Source organism: Tribolium madens, unplaced genomic scaffold (assembly GCF_015345945.1).
Source record: "Tribolium madens isolate multiple individuals breed KSU strain unplaced genomic scaffold, Tmad_KSU_1.1 Scaffold_91;HRSCAF=231;Tcas5.2_LG7, whole genome shotgun sequence".
Classification (NCBI taxonomy): Eukaryota; Metazoa; Arthropoda; class Insecta; order Coleoptera; family Tenebrionidae; genus Tribolium; species Tribolium madens.
Window position 1 is genome coordinate 3,741,087 of NW_025401063.1, and position 18,876 is coordinate 3,759,962.

The following is an 18,876-nucleotide window of genomic DNA, read 5'->3' on the forward strand; positions in this document are numbered from 1 at the left end:
GAGTTAGAGATCTTCTTCAGCTTTAGTTTTCTAATTTTTTTTACTTTTCTTCTAACTCATAATTCTTTTGTATTTTTTACGTTCTTAGACAAATTTTTAAAAACTGTTAGCGGTACTAAATTTACTCCTAAATATTCCAAGACCCATTTTTGTTGAAGTTTGATCAAAATGAGTCAAAACCTGAAATCGAAACTTTTTTTAAAAATGAATTTACAAAACGGTTATACGAGTACGAGTCTGTTTTTATGTACAAAATGTTGAAAAAATTGATCCATGGCCAGGAATTTTGTTATTTGGTATTTATTTTGAAATGTTGGAAAAAATTTATATAGAAAACAATATTCTGCAAAGTGTAGAGGATACAAGCAGGTATTAAAAAATTTAGTAAAAAAAATTGCGAATTATTTAAAAAATAAGCTCAAAATACTTCTTCGTTTCTCAGTTTTAGTTCAACACTTTTCCACTTTCTTCTGAATTTTTTTACAGTTTTTCGAAGCCACGGTTATTTTACATTTTCTTTCGATTTTTTTACTTTCTTTCCAAAAAATTGTTACTAAATTTATTCTCGTTTCCATCTTTGTTAAGTATGGTGTTGAGGTTTGATCAAAATGAGTCAAAAAAGGGAATTGTGATCCTTTTTTAAGTTTAGTTTTCAAAACGATTATTTTTATAAGAGTGCACAACTCTGTTTTTTATAAAAAAAATACCAAGTTAAAAATTTAATGAGAAAATTGGTCTATGGCCACCAATTTTATTTGTTATTTGTTATTTCTTTTAAAATGTCGGAAAAAATTTACATAAAAATGTTATTTTGTAAAGTGTGAAGGATAAAATTAGATCAGGTCAAATCTATTTAGCAAAAACAAATGCGTAATATACAGGCTGAGCCAGAACTCGTGCCTCAGAGAAGAAAGTTTTGTAAGATACCAGGAACATGGAAAAAATGTTATCTTACTTAAAAATTTTCACTAGGGCGCGAGTTCTGACACAGCCTGTAAGTAGGTTTTTTTTTAAATTCTCATTCAAATTATTCTCTAAAAGCTAAATTTGTCTTTGAATTTTTTCTAAATTATTTATAAGTTTTATAAATCACTTTATTCTGGTAAAAATTTATTTTTATCTTAATTTTTATATTTCTTTCTCCTTTTTTAATTCAATTTTTACATTCTTTTAGAATGTTTTTTATACATTCTATTTATTTTCTTTTCTAATTTTTTTTCAGGTTCTTTGAATTCTCATTTTTTTATTATTATTAGGTTTTAATATATTAGTATTATATATTAGTATTAAATTAGTATTAAATTTTACTACCTTTTTTCCATGTTCCTGACATCTTATCTTACTTGAATTTTTTCTCTGGGGCACGAATTCTGACACAACTTGTATTTAAAATGAGTTCAATTTTTTTTCATTTCTCAGCTTTAAAATTTGAGACTTTTCAATTTCTTCATGAATTTATTTTAGTTTTTACCTTCTTTCAAACGTATGATTATTTTGCATTTCTCTCATTTATTTCCATTTTTCTGGACAATTTCTAAGAACTGTTGTACTAAATTTCTTCCCGTTTTTGTGGTTTCGTTTAAAATTTTCCTTGACGCATTTTTGTCAAAGATTAATCAAAAAGTAAACCGGACTTTTAAAAAATTAGCTTACGAAACGACTATAGGAGTAGAAGTTTGTTTTTATAAAAAATTATAAAGTCAAAATATTGATGAAAAAATTAATCTTTAGCCACAAATTTCGTTATTTGTTAGGTATTTATTTTGTAATGTTAAAAACAAATAATTTTGAAAATGCTATTCTGTAAAGTGTAGAGAACACAAGCAAGTATCATGAAATAAAAAAAAATGTGTAATTTATTTAAAAAAAAAACCAAAATTCTTTTTCTGCTTTCGTTTAAAAAATGACACTTTTCAACTTTTTTTTGTTTTTTTACTTTTTTTAACTCATAATTATTTTGCATTTTTCTCAAATTCTTCACTTTTTTTAACAAATTAACAAGAACTGTTAGCGGTACTGAATTTATTTCCGGTTTTCTGGTTTCCTAAACGCATTTTTGTGCGTGATCATTTTACCCATCAAATTGAATCACAAACCAAAATAGCAACTTTTTAAAAAAAAATATTGCATAAAATTTATGATTTATTAAACTTTAAATAAAATTTTGGTGCAAGTTCTGTTGACAGAAACCCTCAGTGTCAATGTAATGAGCAATCATGCTCATCACACATAAAATATAATTAACCTTCCCGAATCGTATGACTCTTCCACAACGACGCGCGAAGTGTAATTAGTGTGCACAGGTAAAATGTTTGCTGCTTTCTAGTTATTATGACCCGCGATAATTAGTAGAAGAGCCTTGTCATCGACGTGCTCTCTATTGTCGTCTCTCAACACTGTTGAGTAATGAAACAACTTCCTCAAAGAAATTTCTCATCAGTAAAATTAAATTATAAATACATTACACACTCTTGACGCTCAATCACAAACAAAATAACCAAAATTTTCAACATTTCGCTAATTCTTGAGAAAAAAAACTGAAGAAATGTCTCAGTTTTGTTTCCATCTTTCATTGGGTAATTCAGACCAATCAGATGCGTCCATTTAAATTGGACGCCCTGGGCTCAGATTAAGCCCAACACGCAACGTTTTGCTATCTAAAATAAGCACCAAGCTATTAAGGAAGCAACAAAGGATCGCATTAATCAAGAAACCAAGACGATTATTTTACTGTGAACGCAATTTTCGATGAAAAAATCATTCATTTATAGCCCAAAATTTCTAAATAAAATAACAAAACCAAACAGGAAATCGGCATGCAGCGCACAAATTCCCTAGAAAATAATCGGCAAAAATGTCGAGTTTACGTGTCGCAAACATATTTAAATTGAGGCCAGCATTGACTAGAATACTAAAAATTTAATACTGGTGCACAGCAGTGAAACGTGGCTAGATAATGCAGTTATTATAAAAATAACAACAGAGGTAAACACGACACAATTTTATTTATGAAAATCTAATTGGATTCTAGGGTTTTCTAGCGTCAAATTTAGAAATTAAATAAACATTCAAGAGTTTGTGGCGCATTTTTGCATCCTAGTTTCTTGTGAAATTAAATTTTGATGAAGAAAACTTCAACTTGATTGAGTTTCAATAGAGGCAATTATTTTCGCAACGCTTTAGAGAATTAATTAAAGTGTTACTATTGAAAATCAATACTTTCTTAATGATTTTTAACGAGGTCGGTTGCTTTTTTGCGCCCCCGATTCCGGATGAAAGAAAGGCAGCCCCAGTTTATGTATCGTGGAAAATTAAGTTGGCAGTTTATGCGTTGCGAACGGTGGATTTAGTCGATATAATGTCATCAGGCGGAGATTACAAGACGTCGAGGAAATTTGCGAGGCTCATTGTATCGACGAAAAGTAATCCAATATTTCAAACGCAATTTCTCGCGACGGAAGAGGAATGTTGTTGTTGTTATTCCGACAAGAAATTTTGAGGAAAAAAGTGAGCGACTTTGTCCGAAGCTTGTTGCATCTCATACATTATTCAGCCGCGGCGAGAGCAAGATTAATTAACCTTTTTCCCGAAGAGTTTCTGTTTGACGGAATTCCTCACACTTGACGGAGACGGTAAACAGAATTAGCGACAKWGCGGACCGGCATTAGCGCGCAAAAACGGCAAATAWTGAATTTATAAGAAAAGTTYGCGGATTTACTAACTGAGGAAGGATCTACTTGCTGTTGCACGGATTAAGTCGGATAAATAGCGCTTTCAGCGACRAGATAAGAAAAAATCATATWTTTCCGGATGACCATAAATGAGCTCTAAATTGATTTAAAAATTAAAGATAAATTATACAAGTGTTCCGTTTTTATTGTTACAAATTTAAAGAGGTGATAGAATATTCAATTTTAAGACAAAAGTTTCCCATGCATATGAACATGTATCAAAAAATGTTACGTACCCCCTGAAAGAGTTGCGTTTTTATTGGGGTTTTCCGCTATTGAAGAATTGATAAAATTACAAAAGTTGGTACAGCTGATAACACCTGAACGAATTCAAAGATCAGTTGTCAAAATTTTTAATCACGGATGTCTTAAAAAATAAAGGTTATCAGTTATACCAAATTTTAAAATTTTATCTACAATGGCTGCTGAAATATTGGAAAAAATCTATTAAAAGATGCACCCCTTTCAGGGGATGTAGCTCCTTTATTTAATATTTTTCGATACATGTTTATAGGAAACTTTTATCTTAAAATTTAATATCCTATCATCTGCTTAAATTTGTAACAATAAAAACGGAACACCTATATAGTTTTAAAGAAACAAACAAACAGTAAACTAATTAATGGAAATAAAAAGCATTACTAAAAAAGTACGTGACTATTGACAATTTCTTGTTTTTATACAATTTTTAACAATTGTATAACCTTTGAGTTTCTAGAATTATTTCTTTCATTTCTTGGCTTAAAATAATGATAAAAACTTTTTCGAAATCCCGTTAATCTAAAATATTTTGTTTTAAAATTTGTTAGAAAACTTTCATACTTTAAGAAGTTTTTTTTTAAACATACGTAAACTCCGTTCATAATAAATCCATAGTAAACTTCAACTACTGTAGAGATTAACACGCTTTTATAATTTGTGCAGAAACAAAAACGTAAATTTATAACTACTATAACATTATTTTTATTTAAAATTTTAATTCTCATATTCTAAAATTGTAGCAATTTCCGATGGTTAAACCGCTGCTTATAATTTTGTGCACCATAATTTTGTTTATTACGGAATAATTCTAAAATATTTCTAAATAACTTCAGATAACTTTAACTAATTTTAAATAATTCCAATAATCTAAATAATTTCAAAAAATAAAAGTAAATTGATGTGATATTTATAGTCTGTGCTTGGTTAAATAATTCCCAGACATTGTTTTTTCACATTTGCATAGGTTTTCTACTATAAGAGTAGGTATATTCCATGTTTAATAGTATTTTAAAATTGGTATAATTGCAGTTGGTACCAAATTTTAAAATTTTATCTACAATGGCTGCTGAAATATTGGAAGAAATCCATTAAAAGATGCACCCCTTTTAATTTTATTTAATATTTTTCGATACATGTTTATAGGAAACTTTTATCTTAAAATTTAATATCCTATCATCTGCTTAAATTCGTAACAATAAAAACGGAACATCTATATAGTTTTAAAGAAACAAACAAACAGTAAATTAATTAATGGAAATAAAAATCATTCCTAAAAAAGTACGTGACAATTGATAATTTCTTTTAAAACTTTTTCGAAATCCCGTTAATCTAAAATATTTTGTTTTAAAATTTGTTAGAAAACTTTCATACTTTTTACAAACATTGCAATGCAGTTTTTTTAAAACATGTACGTAAAATCCGTTCATAATAAATGCATAGTAAACTTCAACTACTATAGAGATTAATACGCATTTATAATTTCTGCAGAAACACAAACGTAAATTTATAACTACTATAACATTATTTTTATTTAAAATTTTAATTCTCATATTCTAAAATTGTAGCAAAATTTAATGCATTTCCGAGGGTTAAACCGCTGCTTATAATTTTGTGCGCCATAATTTTGTTTATTTCGATGTAATTCTAAAATATTTCCAAATAACTTCAGATAACTTTAACAAAAAGGAAATTCTAGAAAGCCGAAAAATCTGCTAATTTCTTATATAAATTTAATTTTTTTCTGAAATTTTAAGTTTTCCTTTTTTTTTCTTCTATTTTGCAGAATTAGCTATTAAATGATAAATACAGAAGTTTAGAATATATCTACTAAAATTCAAAATTTCAAAATCAGAATCTAGAAATGAGTAAAGAATGATAGAAATGGTGTCAGTATTTTGGCAAGCTTTCTTTCCTATTTTTTTTAACTTGAGTTTTTTTTTTGTCATTGACCATTTGTTAAGTGAAGAAATAATGCTACAAAAATGACAAAAATAAAAAACTATACAAACTTGAAATGGTAGCCGAAGAAATTGYAAAAATAAAAATAGAGAAGTAATTGCAAAAATAAAAATAGAGAAGAATTTGAAGAATATCTTCTAGTTTGGGTCATTGTAGAAACAGAATATGAAAATCGATTAAATTAAATCCAAAAATTATACAAAAGAATAGAAAATAGTATAAAAGATAATAAAATAAAATTGAGCTGAAAAATAAGAGGCTAAGAAGCTTGTGCAACATTTCCATAGTAATTCTTCCTGTTTTCGCATTTGGTGAGTAATTAGCCAGTGTTTTTTCCGAGTGGCTAATAAAATTTCGCTTCGGAAATCGGCTTGAAGTCCACAATGCGCGAAATTACGCGTCGAAATTCCATTAATTATCTCCGCTGCCCCTTTATGCAAATTCGTTGCATCTCGTCAGAAAAAGCCAAGATTTCAGGCCGGTTTCTGCATAATAGAACACGTCCCAGCCACTGCCTTGTTGATATTCCCAATTGTGAAAAGGATAAGCGTATCCGGGTTTTTCGTGGAGGGATTTTTTGCCTCGCCGACAAACATCCCTTTAAAAGAACATTAATTATTCCAGTCCGGAAAAAACCTAATTACCAAACAAAAGATGGCGGATTAATTAATAAATGATTTTTTCCAATGTAATAAAGTCGAAGAGTTGCACCGCCGACATGAGAAAGCACTCGAAAAGCTCCGGTTGAGGTGAAAGCGCTGTGTGAGATCAAATCGATTCCGGGTCTGCTAACGGACCCACACGCATTGGTCTTCTGGTAATGGGTTTGCTGTTATTTATGCCTTTCCGGCTCCCGGATTTGTCTCATTAACATTGCTACAGATTTTTTGCCCGGAGTGGAACACAACTGAAACATTTAAATTGCCGGATTTAGACATTTTTCAAAAACAAAATTCTTAATTCTCCCAAATTGCGACTTTTCACAATTTTCCAAGTTATGAAAGATTAAGTTCAAAGCAAATTTTCAACTCAGCTCGGTTTTTGAGCAATTGCAAGTTGGGGATTCTTAGCATTCCGTTAAGTAGCACGAAATGTTGAATTAATTTCGCTGAATATGCTAAAATTTAGATTCGGTTTGGGTAAATGAAATGCGTTGGTGGAAGGCTGTTTACAGAAATGGTGACGTTTTAACTGTAGGTTTATAATATCTAAATTTAGAAAAAAATTAACAGCAAAGTAATTAACTTGATCAACTTTTGAAACGAAAAAAAAACCTAGTTAAACTTTAAAGTGCAGAATATTTCGCAGACATCAAAGCACTTTGTAATTTATGTTTCAACGCGTAGAAGCTTAGTTATAATAGCTWAAACTAACTAGTTTTTGTTATATGCCGCAACTACTTTAAATAAATACTTGACTTATTAAAACAATTGAATTTGAATTTTTTAAAAAACGTTCCGAAATTATCTCAGATGATAAATTTTCGATCGAAAAAGCACTCATCTTAAAACCCTTTAACAAAATCCAACAAGCTTTAAGACTAGAAGCTATTAATTTAATTTAAGCACACCAAGCAACCGTTTATTAATGTAAAATTGTAAATTAATTATCACCTCCGAACAATTTCTATCTGAAACTTTCCAGAGCTGTGTGTAATTAAAACGAAGCTTTTTAGTTGATTTTGAGCTTTCAAAGATCGCCTGAAATTTAGATCAAGAAACACATATTCGCGAAAAATGCGTTCAGTTTGCACATTAATAACAAAGAACTTGCTCTCCACCTTTCTTAATAATTTTCCGCACCGTAACTCTGATTGGCTGATAAATCTCGCCCAACACCTTGCGGGATTCGAATAACGAAGAGCAAGTGTTCATGTAAATTTTCTCTGGATCCAATTCCCGTGAGAGATTGGCGGAATGGGGCGAAGACAAATAGTTGAGGTGAAAGAGGATCGATCAGAGACCTAAGACTGGGCAGTCCAACCTTTTTTTCCCCACAACCTGAAGCAATTCCACCGTGCAAATCCCCCAATTAAACCATGTAGAGATAGGCAAATGCGCTGTAATGGATTTTTTCCGGTCTTAGTTTGCATGCAGTGACAGGAAATGCGACGGAGTTGTTTTTCTAGAATCAGTAATGCGTGTAAAATGTTCCGGTGGAGCTCCGGGCGGCGGACTTTGATGTTATTGCTGAATTTTTGCCGTTCCGGATTTGCATCTGACCGGAATTGAAAAAACTAAGTTCTATTTTTGAGGAAAAGCGTGAAATATTTTAGCAGTTTTTGACTAAAAACTTAAATTTATCACTGAAATAATCGTATATAGCGCCCCAGGAGGTCGCTAAAAAAATAGAACAACTTTCCAGCGGCGATTTATAACAATTTCAACTCCAGTTCGGCATTTTGTTGCTTTTATTTCTTTGCGCGTTTGGTTATTTAGCTTCGTTTGTGTGTATTGAACACGGAATTAAATTTTTTTTAGTAAAATTTCAAATTCCATTTCGTGTGTTTTCGACCACATCGAAGTAAAAAGCACACTTAGAAAATTATAATTTCTACTCCGATACATTTTTGTAATAAAATTTTCGTTAACATATTGTTTTTGTTATATGTTATTTATTTTAAAATGTTGAATTAAAATAACACAATAAATGTTATTTTGTAAAGTGTAGAGAAAAAAAATCATGTCAGGTCAAATCAATTTAGAAAAAAATTGCGTAATATATTTAAAATGAGTTGTTTTCATTTCTCAGTTTTAAACATTCTCACTTTTCAACTTCTTCTTGAATTTATTTTATTTTTTTAACTTCTTTCGAACTTATGATAATTTTGCATTTTTCTCGATTTTTTCTTTCTTCTTGTTTTTTTTTCTTTCTTCTTCTTTCTTAGACAAATTCCCAAAAATTGTTACCGATACTAAATTTCTTCCCTTTTTTGTGGTTTTCTTTAGAAATTTTCTTAGACGCATTTTTGTCAATATTTAGTCATAATGAATCAAAAACCGGACTTTAAAAAATTAGTTTACGAAACGATTATTGGAATCTGTTTTTATAAAAAATTACAAAGTCATAATGTTGGCGAGATAATTAATTTATAGCCACAAATTTCGTTATTTGTTAGGTATTTATTTTGGGATGTTGAAAAAAAATTAAAATGTTATTCTGTAAAATGTAGAAAAGACAAGCAGATATTATAAAATAAAAAAAACAATTTGTTTTGATAGTCCGGTCAAAATAGACATTTCCTACTAAAATAAATAGTCAAAGTGCAAAATTTAAACTCTCATAGATAATTTTAAGATCTATAATTTTTGTCTGGACTACTTTTTTGATAAAACTTACCGTTTTCGAAAAAAATCTAAAAAACCTCAAATTTTGACCTTTGACCCCGGATAACTTTTTTAGCATACATGGGATCGATGGGGACTTTTGACACCCAAATTTAGCTCTGTCGGAATTTTCGTTATTTGACCACTATTTTTATGACTAATTTGACCGGACTATGAAATCTTTTTATTGAAACTTTTTCAACATCTTTTTTTAATTTTTTTCTTTTACTTTTTTCTAACTCAAGATTGTTGCATTTTCTTCAAATTCATCACTTTTTTGAACAAATTCGCGGTAAATGTTGAAAAAAATTATAAAAAATGTTATTTTGTAAAGTGCAGAGGATAAAATCAGGTCTGTTCAGATTAATTTAGAAAAAAATTGCGTAACATATTCTTTTTTTTTCATTTCCCAGCTTCAAAATTGTCACTTTTCAACTTCTTGAATTTATTTTATTTTTTTACCTTCTTTCGAACTTATGATTATTTTGCATTTTTTTCGTTTTTTTCCACTTTCTTACACAAATTTCCAAGAATTGTTAGCGGTATTAAATTTATTTCCGTTTTTGTGGTTTCGTTTCTAAATTTTCTTTGATGTATTTTTGTAAAAGGTTAGTCAAAATGAGTCAAAAACCACTTTTTTTAAACTAGTAAAACGATTATAAGAGAATGAGTCTGTTTTTATAAAAAATTACAAAGTCAAAATGTTGGTGCGAAAATTAATCTACATCCACGAATTTCGTTATTTGTTAAGTATATATTTTGGAATGTTAAAAAAAATAATTTAGAAAATGTATTCTGTAGAGTGTAGAAAACAAGCAGGTTTCATTTGCAATTTGCAATTTGAAAAAATATTTAATTCATTTAATTGATTTATTTATTTATTTATTTTATTTTTATTATTTAAATAAAATCAAACTTTTTCAGCTTTCCTTTAAAAATCGACACTTTTTCAACTTCTTCCTGATTTTTTTTATTATATACTTCTTTACTAATTCTTGATTATTTTGCATTTCCCTYAAATTTTTCACTTTTTGAACAAATTTCCAAGAACTGTTAGCGGTACTGAATTTATTTCCGTTTTTGTGGTTTCCTAAACGCATTTTTGTGAAAGTTTATGTAATGATCATTTTACCCATCAAAATGAATCACAAACCTAAATAGTAACCCTTTTTAAAAATTTATGTTTTACTAAAACTTTAAATCAAATGGAGCAAGTTCTGTTGACCGGAAAGAAAAAACTAAGTTCTATTTTGATACAAAGCGTGAAATATTTCATCAGTTTTTGACTAAAAACTTAAATTTATCACTTAAATAATCGTATATAGCGCCCCAGGAGGTCGCTAAAAAACCAGAACAACTTTCCAGCGGCAATTTATAACAATTTCAACTCCAGTTCGGCATTTTGTTGCTCTTATTTCTTTGTGTACTGAACACGAAATTAAATTTTTTTAAATAAATTTCGAAATCAATTCCGTGTGTTTTCGGCCACATCGAAGTAAAAAGCACACTTGGGAAATTATGACTTCCACTACAATAAATTTCCAAGGAGAGAGAATCATGAATTTTCGTTAACATATAGGGCTGCCTTCCATTGAATAATTCGTCGAGTGATACTTTCGTTGTTGTAATTACCAAGAGACGTAAGCTTTCCAAATGGAAAACTCGCACAGTCTTTAAGAAGCTTACTCTATCATGAAGGAAAGCGAAAAGGGATTAAACATTTCAGGTGGCTGGGGTGGAAGAAACCCTAATCCATACTAAATACACTAATTATGCTCCCTCAACACGTTAAGGAAATCGAAATGTGGAAGCTGATATGTATGCAAAGTGAAAAGGGGGCGCAACTTGACGCAAAAAGTTGTGTTCAGTTACAGCTTCCCACAATTGCATAAAACACAATTAAAGCATTGAGATTTATTTTATGACCATAATAAAAATAATGATGCTTTGGTCTGGAAACCACAAACGCATCGACATATTGCACCAGTAACCAGTGTTTCCCTTTTGCATGTAAATCGCACCGCCTGCAGCAACTAATCTAAAGCGAAAAAAGCTTCCACCATAATAAGAAAAAGAGAAAAATACGTTTTGTGATGCAAGTGTTATTGATACCGACCTAATTTCCACCGTAGTAATAGAAATGGTAAAAAAATAGTAGAGTGGTTGTAAGACAAAGAACTTGACACTCATTTACGTTTAATTGTGTTGGAAAGTTTCATAACTCGTTACAGCAAGTTAAATTGTCTCAGTGCTAAGAACGAGCCATCTAGATTAAAACGTCATGAAATATCTTTTATCGCTGTTTCCGATGCTGAAAATTGCATTGGGGTGGATGGCGAACTTGTCCACATTTCTTATTAACTCAACTCGAAACAACTTGTTTCAAAACTCTCATGTATGAGATATTCGGTCTCAGTGGTTGTGTATTTTGTCACAACCTTAAATTAATTTATTATTTAGAGGCGTGTGGTGTAAACGGCGTGTAAGTGAAAGCGCAGGCGGCGCACCTGCAGCTCCGGAAAGCTTTTATGTAGTTTCCTTTTATAATATTATTTACGAGAGTTTTCTTGTAATGGAGGGTTGGAATGCGATTTTGCGATTAAAATCATCYCCTACTTACCGTTTAACACGTGAACGATTAGCGTCTTAGGGTTGGCGTTCGAGGGGTTGCATGTGTACTTCCCCGAGTCGGAATCCTTGGCCCTCTGGACCAGCAAGTAGCTGAATGTGATGTCGCCCTTTTCGGTGATCACGCTGACGCCGCCTCGGGGAGAGTCGTAATTGATTTCCTGGAAAGAAAAGAGGACATGGTTAATGAAATGAAAGCAGAGTTTTAATTCAAGAAACATAAAATCTAAAATAAGTTTACTGAAAACAATTTTTCTGTTTATACAAAAAAAAAATAAAGTTGCGTCATTAATTTACATTTTTTCAGCTTGAACAAGCGAAAACGCAATTTTTCTGTTTACCACTTAAGCGGGAAGCGTTCCCGTGGAAAATGTTGTGTCATTTGAAATTTATTTAAAATTCCGTCTTGTATTTTCCTTACAAAAACAACTTTTTCAGCCTGGAATAATGCCATTCTTATTAACCAAATAAAAATTCCGAGTCGTTCCGGATTTTTCCGGATGCGTAAACAGCCTCATTAGAAGAGGATAACTTTTCAAGATATGTTGACATAATCGGGCAATTGTTTGTGATTGACAAATTTGCTTCAAGGCTAAACAATCAGGCGAAAGCCCCAGAACATACTGTTTGCCAATTAATTGATTAATCAATCAGTTAAGCGAATCACACGAGCAATATATCGGATTTCGCCATTACAACAATCAAATAACTTGTGTTTTGAACCATTAAAAAAAAATAATTGTACTAATCCAAAATAAATTAACCGAAAAATTTTTCCGACTCTTGTCCTCGTTTCACAAGAATCTAATTCGGACAAAATTCCACTTTATCATGTCGAGAATTTCAATTTTTCGACAGTCTCGTTCTTTCCTGTTTACAACTTGCATACCTACCTCCTGTGCAAAAATTCCACAGTCGAAATGAAATTATTTTAACGTTCCGAGACATGTAAGTGGTCATTTTTTGAATGAAATTTTCAATAAATGAAACAAGAAACGAAATTTTTGCAGATTACGAGCAAATATTTTAACCACTAAAACGATTTGTTATGAAATAGCATACAGGGTGATTTTTTTAGGGCCTTTTTAAGCCTACGTGATTAACTATAAAAATAAAAAACAAAAACATGCTTTTCGTGATTATTTCAAAAACTGTAATAGATCATGTTAATAAAACTCCTTCTACAAATTGATATACTTTTGACTGCGGTTGAGAAAATAGAGTCATTTTATTTGAAAAAACTGAGTTATAGCTGTTTGTTAATTATTATTTAAAAAAAATCATACTAGCCTTGCAATTTGACAGTTAACAATTCTAGAAAACTCTTTGAACTTTTAGTTATCAGAAACAAATAAAATTATTTACTTATCGCAAAGGGTTCAAGAACTGTGATATTTTGAATGAACCCCTGCAAATAAAAATTTTGACTAAAAAATTGACATATGTCAAAAACTTTGACAAATAAGTACTAACAACTAGGTATATTTCTTTCAGTTTGAAGAAGAGATTTCAAAAATGCAATAAAAATAAGTGGTTACTATTTAAAATTTCAAAGTTGGCGCTAATTTCTCGTGGCTCCGGATGTTCAGCCATTTTGAAAATAATTTAGTTGAACTCAGACTGGTCGATTTGAGTTGTGTACAAAATTTCAATTCCCTATCTGCATTAAAAGTTAAAAAGTTTCTAACGTAGACCATAAAAGAATCATCCTGTATATAAGAACGCGTTTCGTAAGGCAAATTTGGGAAAGGTCTTATTTTGCACGTTTTACGTACAAGTCAATTTTTTAAAATTTAAGATCTTTTGCCCTAATAAGGTGATGGTTGGTAATAAACATCACAAAGTAAAAAATTCGATTTTCGAAGTGTTAAGTCTCAAATATTTTTCAAAATTTTGTTGAATTAACAACGAATACTGCAAATATTTCGTGCACACCACCTGTAACAAGAGAAATAGCTTAAAACTCTGCTGAAAATCACCATTACCAACCTCTAGAAAGTAAATTGTACTAGACTATTTCAGCACTCAAATTRGTGTTGAAATGGCTCATTAAATCATCGGTTTTGGTATCAAAACCAGCTTCCTTTCAGAAAAGGTCAATATGAAGACTAAACAAATATTGTATCCAATTTTTTTTGCATGTTTTCCCATGATTTTCACAAGTCATTCAGTGTGTCTGTTTTTGTTAAATGATCAATTAAAATAATTTGCATTGAATGTTGATCGTGAAAGATTTTATGCACAAAAAAGGGATAAGTTTGTGCATAAAAAAATTATTACACGTGTCAGTTTAACAGTTGTAAACGAGTTTTTGTTTTTTAACTCAAAAATGATGTTTTCTGTAAATGTTGAAAAGTGGTTTCTTTCGCAAACCCCTGTATTAAGATTTTAGGAAACCCTTTTTTGCTTGTTTTAATTTCGTTTCTGTGCGAGTTTCTTTCTTATCTTCTGGCTGTTATTTATTCGTCAATTAGCCGGGAAGACGTCGAAAATTGCCATTGTGACGCTGGAGCATATTTGGGGATCGGGGGTAAGTCCAGGGGGTGGTTTTATCTTACATTGTTGAGAGGCAATCCATATCTATGATTAATAGCATCTTGCAACATGAAACGGTGCTTTACATCTCACTGGGGACGAGCTGATATTTTACATCGCTGATAAAGTGTTACTTTCGTCGTTTTCTTTCCGTTTACTTCTTCACCAAAATTTTTCAAGAAATACACTAAACACCTTAACTCGACACAATCTCGGCGCTAATTATGCAGGAAGCAGCTCGAAAATTGATCGTTTTTTAGTCGAGGCGAAAAGAGAGATAAAGGCAAAAATGGGAGGCGAGATTGTTACATTTTATACATTTTTCAAGATAAAACAGCAGATTGTTTCTGTATTAAACACATTTATGGAATATTGGTCGTAGTTTTCTGTAAATACACTTCTGCTCTCGTAAAATTGCAACTGTTAGCTCCTTTGTTACGTTGAAAAGTTTGCAAACTAGATTGTCTTTTAATCGCGTTTCTTTGGCGAGTCATAAAACCATTTTCTGCTTCATGCAAGGAGCTTTATGCATTTCTCTAATTTGCAAGTCCTTACCTCGCAAATTTAACCGCGCTGTGAAGTTTGTAAAACACAAATAATTTGTAAAAGAGTTAAATTAATTCATTGTCAAAAATTAACGCTGCCTTATCTTAATGCCATTTCACTATTATACAGTCACGCAGCTTGTAAAACACGATAATATATTTTCTATTGACACGCTTAGTGGCACTTTTTTAATCAAAATAGCCAGTGATTAAATTGGCAACAGTCTATAGGTTGCCAACTTAATTGTACCACAGCCCACTTTGCCACTTCAGTTTAATTTGCAAAACGCTACTTTATCATTTCAAGCTCCCAGCTTTGTCATCAATTACCCGCCACAAGGGTGGGTTTAAGTCTCGTATGACGGTAGATCGACGTTGAAAAATTAAAGTGACAGTTGTAATCCATCTTGAAAAAGTGTGACAGGAATTGTAAAGTAATCGCCCCCATTGAGCTGCTATTCCATTATTTATCTTTTTTTTTCTAATTCACTTATCCCTCTGGACGCTTTTTATGTGGATGAATGCTTGTTGTGTAAATAAAGTGACGTAAAATGACAGCTTTCCAATAAAATTTGTTGCCACGATGAAAATCATCTGTGAAATTACGACAAGGAAGAAAAATCGACGATGCCGGTTCTGTATTATCGACGCGGTCTGTTTCGTTCGAGATTAGATCGTTAAAAATTGGGAATTTCGTCTCGACTTGTGCATTTGACAGTTATTTAAGTTGGCAGTATCGAGCCTTGGTGATTGATCGTCTCAAAGCCAGGTTAAAAATCACCAAAGATCTGTCAAAAAACTAACACCCACTCAGCGCCCACGTTGTTCAGACGAATTTAGGAAAAATAAATTAGTTTGAAACCAAAAGGTTTGAATTACCTCCGAGTTGTGCGTCCAGTAGATCGTGGGCGGCGGCTCCGGGCTGTGCTTCACTATACAGGTCAGATTCATTGTGCTGCCCTTGTTGATGTACATTTCCGGACCGCCGAGGAGGGTCGTAATGGGCTCTGGAACAAAAGCCTTACATGCACATGTGTACAAACAGGACGCGTTGGAAGATTATGTTACCGGCAGGGGACTACCATCCGCTTTTATCTCATTTCATTTATCAGAAGGTCCCAGTCATCAAGTAAGTGTAAAATGACGAGACGAAATGCAGGAAGACCCGTTTGAGGGCTGATAAATTGACTAAATCTATCACTTTTATCAAAGTCTGAATTTAATGTAACGACTTTTATTCACAATCACTATAGTCAAATGACGATTCATAACCCTTTGGAGGTCGGGAAATTTGTCATTACGTCCCGTGGTCGGAAAATAATTTATGAAGCATGCTATGAATAGCATGTCATTGCACCAACTTTAACAGAAAAATAGATGTTTAATTACACATTTTCCATCTTGCATGTAATCTACTATTACCATTATTTAATAAAATAGTATACAAGCCTCCAAGTAATGACACATTTTCCAACTGCATGTTATCTACTATTATATTGTTACTACATGTTACTACTATATGTTCACTCATTCTTCTGAAACCAACAAAGAAGATATCTAAGGATATCTCAATAAAACAATTTATTCAAAAAACCGACAATTTCTTATAATTTTGAAAAAAAATTAAAAAATTAGAATTTTTTTATCGAACTAAAAAGGTTTTTGCTTTCCTAATAAGTGTTTTAGGGCAAAATTACAAGAGTTTAATTTTGGCTTTATAGACTTGAAAATGTGCTTAAATCGTGAAAAAATGAAAAATTTTGAAGTTTTTTATGGGACAAAAAAAGTTTTTGCTCGTAGAGACTTCAAGATGGGCATAAAACGTTGAGTTGAGTTTGAAAAAGCAAGTTTTTTGAAAACAACTGAAACACAGGGTGTACAAAACTCGCGCCCCAGAGAAGTAAGATAAGATACCAGGAATATGGAAAAAGTGTTCTGACAAAAAAAAATTACATTTATTTTTTGACATTTGTAAATGATACTGATGATCTTGTATACATGGTGTGTTGGAACTCGCGCCTCAGAGAAAAATTTCAAGTAAGATAAGATACCAAAAGCATAGAACAAATGTTTAAAAAATTCTTTTTGTCAAGAAAATTTGATATTTATTTTTTTGACATTTGGCATTTTTTATGACTATTTAATGATACTGATGATCTTGTATACAGGGTGTGTCAAAACTCGCTCCTCAGAGAAAAATTTTAACTTAGATAAGATACCAGAACCATGAAAAAAAAATTTGACATTTATTTTTTGATATTTGACATTTTTTATGTACCGTGCAATCAAATAAAAAATAAATTAGAGTAGGCGTCGATTAAATTCTACAGTTGGCAACACATTGGCTGGGAATCTGAGCTGGAAATTTTCCACACAAACTGAAAGTGAAAATGACCATCCACCGTTTTCTTCTTGTACAGCAATAAAAATTTTCTGCTCTAAAGTGAACATTATTTCACTCAAAAGGAATAAAACTCAAACTTGTCAAAGTTTGATGTCAAAAATCAGGATTGCCATCTGAAGGACTTTAATCACCGCTTACTCTAATTTTTTTTTTTGATTGCACGGTATATTTAATGATACTGATGATCTTGTATGTTTTTTAATTATTTAGTAAAGGTACAAAAATTTTGCCAATAAAAGCCACAAATAACGTTAAACAAAGTTACAATTTACGATACAGCTTCCTTGTTTTCTCTTCTAGTAGCCTGTAGCAAAAAACTTCCAAAAGAAATAAGTAGACAAAGTGCAGAATTTAAGCTGTCATAATTTCGAAACTTTTATAGATAGAATTTTTTTTTATTTTTTTCTCTGGCGCACTCTGTATAAATTTTTAGACGCAAAGTCGCGCAGTTTGGTCAAATTTCGATTTACACATTAATTGCCCCAAAACAATAATTTACATTCGTCCCAAACCAATTTGCAGCCCGACAGGCCACATCACGAAAAAATTGAAAACATAATTAAAATTTTCATTACAAGCCAAAAGTCAAATGAATTTTATCGATTTCGAAAACTATTAAACGGCCATTGGGAACTACAGCTAAAAAAGTGTTGAAAGAAGTAAATATTTGCCAGGAGTCGTTTAAACAAACTGAAGGCGTCGAAGAGAAAACCTCGAAACAAACACAAAACCGAGTCGATAGTGCAGCGAAAAAACCGCCAAATGCGGGAATAATAATTAAGCCGAATTGCAGATTACACCGAACTCCGAATAGATTATCTTCAAAGCTCGAGTAATTAATGGTTAATTCCGGGCTATTTCTATCGAGTCGCCCAACTTCCGGAGTGGAATTAAATTACGACATCAGGTGAAAAGGTTACAACATGCACTTCCTGTTGCATGGTGGATGCGCCGGGTCAAGCTGGCCAAGATTACATTGTTCCAAACTATAGTATAAAACTAACAAGTTTTAGTCACCAAAAGTCACTAATTACAATTTCGCTTAAATTATTCTCTTTCGTCAAAAAAACAAACTAGTCATAATTAACTTTAACAGTGACATGACAGCAGTATCTTGCTATGACGTGTTAATTAAGCCGATTTTTCATGCCGGAAACGGGTTTTTAAATTTTTTATCAAGAGCTGAGCAGTGCCGAAAATATATTTGGGTTTCTAATTGATATTTGAAATTATTGTTTTTTAATATGATTTTAAACCCGAAAAAAAAATGGAAAAATAGTTTGTTTTTTGTTGTTCAGTCAACAAAGTAAAGAGAAAACTATTTGCTGCAACTGCTTTTTATAAACAAATTTTAATTATTATTGTTTATTGTTATAAATATGTGAATGATGTTTTAGATTCAATATCATTTTGGAAATTATACTAATTATTGTATTTTATCTACCAAATGTTTAATTGCTGGAAAACAAAGAGATTATTCATTAAAT

At 31.2% G+C, this 18,876-nt stretch overlaps 1 protein-coding gene across 1 annotated transcript in view; it reads right to left on the minus strand.

The window, feature by feature from the left end:
• The window catches only part of LOC123010828 (lachesin-like), a 107,438-nt gene that overhangs the window by 1,309 nt on the left and 87,253 nt on the right, over window positions 1-18,876 (minus strand). The window contains exons 4-5 of the mRNA XM_044407973.1: window positions 15,865-15,992; window positions 11,898-12,066 (exon numbers count right to left, since the gene is read on the minus strand). Coding sequence (XP_044263908.1) covers window positions 11,898-12,066; window positions 15,865-15,992 — 297 coding nt within the window. The remainder of the gene's footprint in view (window positions 1-11,897; window positions 12,067-15,864; window positions 15,993-18,876) is intronic.